Source organism: Rhipicephalus microplus, chromosome 10 (genome assembly GCF_043290135.1).
Source record: "Rhipicephalus microplus isolate Deutch F79 chromosome 10, USDA_Rmic, whole genome shotgun sequence".
In the NCBI taxonomy this organism is placed as follows: Eukaryota; Metazoa; Arthropoda; class Arachnida; order Ixodida; family Ixodidae; genus Rhipicephalus; species Rhipicephalus microplus.
In genome coordinates, this window is record NC_134709.1 from 108,347,945 (window position 1) to 108,355,950 (window position 8,006).

The 8,006-nt window shown below is 49.7% G+C and overlaps 1 protein-coding gene across 1 annotated transcript; it reads left to right on the forward strand.

Moving 5' to 3' along the window:
• Positions 1–1,634: 1,634 nt before the first annotated feature.
• LOC119185518 (uncharacterized) lies at positions 1,635–7,345 on the forward strand. Its single transcript, XM_075874743.1, has 2 exons — positions 1,635–1,675; positions 6,688–7,345. Exons 1-2 carry the CDS (start codon positions 1,635–1,637, stop codon positions 7,343–7,345), a joined length of 699 nt encoding a protein of 232 aa, XP_075730858.1.
• Positions 7,346–8,006: the final 661 nt, after the last annotated feature.

Genomic DNA, 8,006 nt, shown 5'->3' on the forward strand with positions numbered 1-8,006 from the left:
TTGCGCTGCTTCGTTGTCGCCGGCACTGGCACATACGCGCGTCATTATTCCCGCTTTTAAAAAAACGTCGCGCCGATGTTCAACTTTCGAGAAGCAAGGCAAAACCAAAACTGCACAGTTAGTCACTGAAAGTAAGGCTTCATTCGAAGCACGCGGGCAATCTCTGGTGAGTGTCTGCGGCGCTTCGAACACTGAACGCCGTCCGGAGCAACCTCGTAGTAGACGTCACTGATGATTGATTGATTGATATGTGGCGTTTAACGTCCCAAAACCACTATATGATTATGAGAGACGCCGTAGTGGAGGGCTCCGGAAATTTTGACCACCTGGGGTTCTTTAACGTGCACCCAAATCTGAGCACACGGGCCTACAACATTTCCGCCTCCATCGGAAATGCAGCCGCCGCAGCCGGGATAACACGTCACTGATGCGTCGCAGAGCCTTGTAGGGTTCAAAGTACCTTCGCAATCACTTTTCGGAGAGCCCATGCTAACGAATAGGTGTCGAGACCCACACTTTGTCGCCCACGTTGTATAGGACGGTTCTGTGCCGGAGGTTGTAATGTTTGGCGTCATCCGCTTGTTGTTTGGTGATTCACAACCTGGCAAGTTATCTGGCTTCCTCTGCTCGCTGGGTAAACTCTTCGGCGTCCATCCCATTGCCATCATTATCATAAGCGAGCATCGCGTTGAACGTTTTCGTAACTTCGCGTCCGTAAAGGAGACTAAAGGGTGTCTTATGAGTGGTCTCCTGACGAGCCGTGCTGTACGCGAAAGCGACGTAGGGCAATATGTCATCCCAGTTCTTGTGCTCTACATTTACGTACATACTTATCATGTCAGCCAGGGTCTTTTTGAGACGTTCGGTGAGCCCGTTGGCCTGGGGATGATACGCCGTTGTCTTCCTGTGAGCTGTACTAATTACTCGGAAAACGGTGTCCAAAAGCTTCACCATGAACGCAGTACCTATGTCGGTGATGGCAATTGCGGGAGCACCGTGTCTTAAAACGATGGCTTCGATGAAATATTGTTATTGTGCCGCTTCAGCTGCCGTTGCGCGTGGCAAAGCACCTGTCTCCGCGTATCGGGTCAGGTAATTTTTGGCAACCATTATCCACCTGTTTCCAGGGGCAGACTTCGGGAAGGGGCCCAGAAAATTCATGCCGATTTGTGTGAACGGCGTCGCCGGCACTCGGACAGGCTTCAGCAGGCCGGCTGGTTTGATGAATGGTGGCTTGCGATGCCCGATATCTAGACATGCCTGCACGTAAGTTTTGAAAACTCCGGCAAGTCTTGGCCAGTAATAGTTTTGCCTTATCCTCGCCAATGTTCTGGCGTAACCCAAGTGACCAGCGGTAGGTTTGCCGTGGCAGGCTTGCAGTACCTTATAGTGAAGCGAAGAAGGAACGACGAGCAAGTAGCTGCTGCTGGTGAATGAAAAGTTCTTCTTATAAAGAACGTAATTCCGCTAGCAGTGCGACGGCAGCCCTCTCGAAAACAACTTCGGCACGCTATTCGTTCGCCCTTGTAGGTAATTTATGAGTGGGTTCAGTACGGGGTCGTCATGCTGCTGTTGAGAAAAGGCGGCAGTGTCCACAATTCCTAAAAAGGCCGTGTCGTCGTCATCATCCGGCGATGCCATCTCAACGGGAGATCAAGAATGACAGTCGGCATCGGTGTGTCGTTTTCCCGACTTGTAGGTAACAGTGAAGTCAATTGGAGTCGAAGAATCCAGTGTGCAAGACGGCCAGATGGATCTTTCAAGTTTATTAACCAACAGAGCTAGTGGTGATCACTGATAATGGTGTATAGGCGGCCGTACAAATGAGTACGAAGCTTCAGGACTGCCCACACCATTGCAAGACATTCTTTCTCCGTCGTAGTATGGTTAGCTTCTGATCAGGACAGCGTCCTATTGGTGTAGGTGATCACCTTTTCCTTGTTGTCCTTCGACTGTAAGAGCTAGCACTGCTCCAAGACCCACATTACTTGCGTCTGTATGTAGTATTGTTGGCGCATCTTCATCGAAGTTGGCGAGCACGGGCGGTGTTTACATGCGCTGACGAAGCGCGTGAAATGCCTGCTGCTGATCTTCGCTCCAGGTGAAGGGGATAATTTCCCGAGTAAGCTGTGTCAATGGTTATTAATGCGCGAAAAATTGGCAATGAATTGCCGATAATAGGCTTAGAGTCCCGAAAAACGTCGCACTGATTTTTTGTCTGAAGGCGTCGGGAAGTTCGCCACGTTGGTACTCTCACGATCTCTCTCATCCACTTCAATTTCCCAGAAGCCGCTTTTCAAGTCCATGAACGAAACGTAGCGTGCCTTTTGTAGTCTATCCAATGAATCATCAATACGCGGCAGAATATAGACGTCTTTCTTTGTGATCTGATATAGCTCCCAGTAGTCGACGCAGAAACACAAGCTGCCGTCCTTTTCTTTTTTTTTTTTTTGACGAGTACTACTGGTGATGCCCAAGGACTGTTAGATCGCCGATTAACACTATCTTCCAGCATCGTTTTTACTTTTTTTGAATTGCTTCACGCTCTTTTGGGGCGACGCGAGAAGGATTTTGCAGGATGGATCTGGCGTCGGAATCCGTGATGATGCGGTGTTTTGTCAGTGCCGTTTGATGAACTCTTGATGTGGATGACAAGCAGCCGTGGAACTTGTTGATCAGCGTGAGAAGGCAGTTTCGCTCAATGGGAGATAACGTTGGACTAACATCGACAGATTTCGGTGTAGTGATAGTAGACGTTGCTGCTTCCTCAACTAAATGACAATCTTCTATTTGAGTGAGTTTGTCGAAACAGGCAATGACCGTGCCTTTGACTACGTGTCGGCGTTCTCTGCTAAAATTTCTAAACAAGAGTTAAGTGCATCCGTCAATAAGTGACGACAGCCCTGGCAATAGAAATGCCGCTAGTAAATGCGAGCTTCTTTATGTGTTCAGCGATGCCAGCACCGTTTTGTAAGATGTCGCAGTGCATGGATACGAGGGAGCAACTTCGTGGCGGCAGTATGACGTCGTCATCGGCAATACGGAAGCGAGGTGGCTGGTGTTCCTCACCAGTAACAGTGTCTGAGCTTATAGCGAACGTTACGCTTCTGTCGCGTAGGTAAATCAGAGCCCCGTATTCGCGCAAGAAATCTGTTCTCAATATGAGCTGTTTACAGCGATCGTGAAGAATGACGAGGGTGGCGACAACGGTGGAACCAGCGATGAAGAGTCAGGCCTTGCACTTTCCAACAGGTGTCACCAACTGACCTCCTGCAGTTCTTATATTGGGTCCAAGCCATGGCATCGTCACCTTCCTTAGTCTTTTGGCTAGCTGTAGGCCTAATTATAGAAAAGTTGGAGCCGGTGTCCACAAGAGACGTCGCTCGGTGGCTGTCAATGTGAACGACGAGGTCAGCGCTGATAACGTAGGTTACGTCGGCAGTTGTCTCATTCGTTGGATTAGTCGTTGCTGTCGTCTTCTTCAGCAACGGTGGCTTCGAGCTGTCGTTTGTCTGCAATGGGGGCTGTTCGGAATTTCAATTATTGTTAACCCTACCCCCCGAGGTCACTGCGCCTAGTTTCCTCATCGCGGGCTAGAGGACGTGCCCCTCGTGACGTCGGCAAAACTACGACGATTAGGGGAACTGTCCCACTCTGAAGATGTAGAACGTGATCCGGGCATTACTGTATTCTGCGGCAGTGTGTTCATAGCGGCGTCACTGTACATGCGTCGATCGTCGTACGTAGCGTAATCAGCGTAGCGAGGAAATCTCGAATACTGAGCGTCGCGATAACTGCAAACTCGGTAGACGTGCCCAGCTTCGCCACAACGAAAACATACCAGTCGATGGTCAGCGGTACGCCACAAATCAGTTTTTCGACGCTGGTGAGTAAGTGGGGACTCACTACTGGGCTACGTTGTGGGACTCGCATGTTGGCTATATGGCATTCGTCTTGTCGGAAAAATCGACGAGGTTGGGAAAGTCGTCGGCGCTGAGAGCGGCTGTGTTTGCAGGGTTGGTGGTGGTTCAGTCATTGGAGTCCGCTGAGCTGAAGGCGCGACAACGAAGCCTCGTACTGCATCAGCATAAGTAAGATGTCGTCGCACATCACCATAGGCGGATGAAGAGAAAGCCTGACAGACCTCATCCGGGACAACATCGGCGACAAATGACAATGCCGGCGTCGATTCGGTCCCTGGAATAAAACCTAGCGTCCGAAGCTCCTCCCTAAAAATGTCCCGGAAGACTTCCCGCAGAGGCCTGTCGTTGTCGGAAAGGCTCGCCGCAGCCGTAACCAAACTACTCGCTCGAAAGTTGACCGGGTTCTGCTGGCGGTACCGTTGCTGTAGAGCCCGTTCAATAGCTCTGGCTTCTTTCGTGAACTCTGAGCTACTGTTGTGGGTGGATTTCTCACAAGCCCAACAAACAGTCGCTTCTTCACTCCTCGCATTAGATACCGCAGCTTCCTATCTTCCGGCTTCTGGGGATCTGCCCTGCCGAAAAAAAACGGCTCATGTCCTCAGCGAACATAGCAACACTCTCATTTGGTTTTTGAATATGCGAGCTTCCCAGAGACGTTGCGCATTCTCCTTTCTGTCGAGACTAGTAAAGGTGTCAACACGCTGGTTGCGGAAGTATAGCCAAGCTTCTTTCCCTGTTGATGTACCACGTCTGGGCGTTGCCTTTCAGGTAGAACTAAACATTCGCGAGCTTGTCTTCTGGTGTTGCCCACTGGTTGTACTTCGCACAGCGTTCGAACTGGTCCAGCCAGTCTTAGGTGCCTTCATAAGTCTTACCATGAAAGCAATCAGGAATTATGGGATTCTGTAGTGTCATGTGCACTGGAGCTGCAGTGGCCATGGTGGCTGAAGGAGGCAAGTGATTTCTGGCAGTTTCTCGCAAACGATTGAGCTCGGGAGCCAAGCCTAGCAGACGGCGACTGAAACGGGGGACTGGGGTGTCGACGCGTAATAGTGATTCCGAGCTCGAATGTCGGGTCCGCGAAGGGGTGTCAAGCATGAAGACTACTCAGCACCTCCACCAGTGTGACGACGCGGAATCGACGAGCACACAAAGCACATCAAACAAATAAGCTTTATCGATCACGGGACAAAGACTGCAACGTCTTCTTCGTCTCTGTCTCGGCCAAGGACACTCATGCTGCCCGCCACTGCACATACGCGTGTCTATATATATATATATATATATATATATATATATATATATATATATATATATATATATATATTTATATATATATATATATATATATATATATATATATATTGACATGTATGAAAACGCAAGAAAAGAAAAAAAGCACTGCAATGCGCGCAATCGAACGTGGGACATCAGCGTAGTGAAAGCGAAGCCTTAACAACTTAGCCACCCCAGAGAACGTTCTTTACCGTTCAAACAGCAAGCTATTTATATCTACCACTTATCGCTGCTGTGCTTTCGGCATTACCGATAAGATGGCGCCATGAGCGCCCGTCGCCACATCGCTCAGCGGCGCCCGCTCTAATCTCCTACGCGTACTTTTCCCGGCTTAGAGAAGGGGAGCAACGCTCCCTCGCGCGCCCTTGGCTGTGTTCCAATTCTTAGACTGTACGTAGACATTCTGCGCAGACTGCTTAGAAGGCAGCACCAAGCCCATGCTGTCCGGGAATAGGAACACGTCTGAATGGCTTTTACGCGACGATGCGTCACCTCGTGTCGAAAAGAAAAAGCCAAAATACACAAGCGTAAAAGTTCTATTTTCTGCATTGTTTCATGTAAAATCTTTAAAAAATAAACTTTACGCACATTGAGCCTCTGGGGAAGCGTCGCCCCGCCGCGGTGGTCTAGTGGCTAAGGTACTCGGCTGCTGACCCGCAGGTCGCGGGTTTTAATCCCGGCTGCGGCGGCTGCATTTCCGATGGAGGCAGAAGTTTTGTAGGCCCGTGTGCTCAGATTTGGGTGCACGTTAAAGAACCCCAGGTGGTCGAAATTTCCGGAGCCCTCCACTACGGCTTCTCTCATAATCATATGGTGGTTTTAGGACATTAAACCCTAAATGTCAATCAATCAATCTGCGGAAGCGTCTGCTTCGGTGCAGACGACCATTCCGGTAAGATCTGATCTACCTGAGTGATTCGCTGAGCTGCCATCTTGTTTAGACAGCTAAGTAGCCTGCATCGTGTTTGCCTACGATTCGGACTTCTCGGAGCTGTCTATGTTGCCGGATACGTGAGAATTGGAATGAGACCTAAGATTGCCGCCTTTCTAGCTGTGTATTTAGCCGTCTATGGTGAATATTGGAACACACCCCTAATCTCGCGGTGGCGAGGAGGAGAGGATCGTACGCCTTGGCTGGCCTCGGGCTTTACGTGGAACAATTCTGCTGTAGTTACCGGGCGCGAAAATGTCACGGCAATCATTGCAGTTTCCCTTCGCGAAAAGCGCGCGCTTTTTAGACTCGGCAAAGTATCAAATGAGACGCTTATTCGCTTGCATCCGTACTTGTGAGTACGTTTCGTGCGTAATTCGTGCGCGAGAAACGCGGGGCACGTTTCGATCTGCTTTCCATTCCGCGCTTGACCTTATAATTTGTTGCTATCGCGTTCATTGCTTCACCTTTGCGTCAAAGCTGTAACTTTTCTTTTTATTTGTGCCACAAAAAGCCTCTGACATTTTCGTTATGCAGATCAGCCCATCTGAAGAAGGCCAAGAAAGTGCAGTCGAGTGGCAAGGATTCCAAGGCTGAAGAACACCAGTGCGGCTTTTGCAAAAAGATGTTGCGCAGCAAGAGCGCCATGAAGAGACACCAGCTCACGCACACCGGAGAGAAACGGTACTCGTGCTCGGAGTGCGGCAACAAGTTCGTTCGTAAGGAGAACATGAAGCGCCACAAGCGAATGCACACCGGCGAGCGGCCGTTCGAGTGCGACGTGTGCGGCCAGAGGTTCACTCGCAACGCCGTGCTGGCGAACCACAGGCGCCGTCACACCGGAGAGAGGCCCTACTCTTGCTCGCTGTGTCCGGACACGTTCGGCACCAGGTTCGCGATGACGACGCACACGGCGGGCCACAAGCGCAAGGCTCCCTACGAGTGCCTCATGTGTGGCATGAAGTTCGCCTCGGGCAAAAAGTTCGACAGTCACGTGCGCAACCACTCGGCGAAGAGGCCGTACGTGTTTCACCTGTGCTCAACCGACTTCATTCAAAAGTACCAACTACGCGTCCATCTCGCCAAGCACTCTGGCGAGAAGCCCCATCAGTGCAACGTGTGCCACAGGGCGTTCTCGAGGCGTGTGTCGCTCGTGAATCACATGAGCACCAAGCACAATGCTGAGGAAGATTGACTGACGAAGTGGCAGATGCATCTGTCTCTTTACTCGCATTGAGTGCGAGAGCATGGTGTGGCTCGATGTTAGGATTCATTGAGTCCGTGCTATTTTAATTTGCATTAAAGTGACTTGTTATACGACTTCGTGACGTAATCGCATGGTCAAGTGTGTTATTTTCTTGCGATGGGGTGGTAACCTCAAAGTACGCTTGACGAACGCTGGATGTTCTCGATTTGTGAGGAATATAATTTAATGCGTTCTTCGGGTAGTTGGTGCGTTGTCGTAGACATATTGGAGGCACAAAGTAACGAGCACAAGAAACGACAGGACTGGCGCCAACTAACAACGGATATATGTTAAAAATAACTTTGCATCTTAGGTAACTTTAAGCCCATGTGCGTGTCACATGGGTAATCGCTGTTACAAATTGACATACAACCTCAAGTTATCAAGAGTTGTGTAAAAGTGCAATTTGCTGCTATAAAGATTGATAGATGACACACTGACGCGCAGCAATATATAACCACAAATTGCACTTCTTAGACCAGTCTTCATAACAAAAGAACGCCTGTCAGTCTGTAACGGTTATTACCCATGTGACTCGCGTTTGAAATCACCAGGTGTGCAAGGTTATTTCCAACAAATCCGTTGTTAGTCGGCGTCAGTACTATCGTTT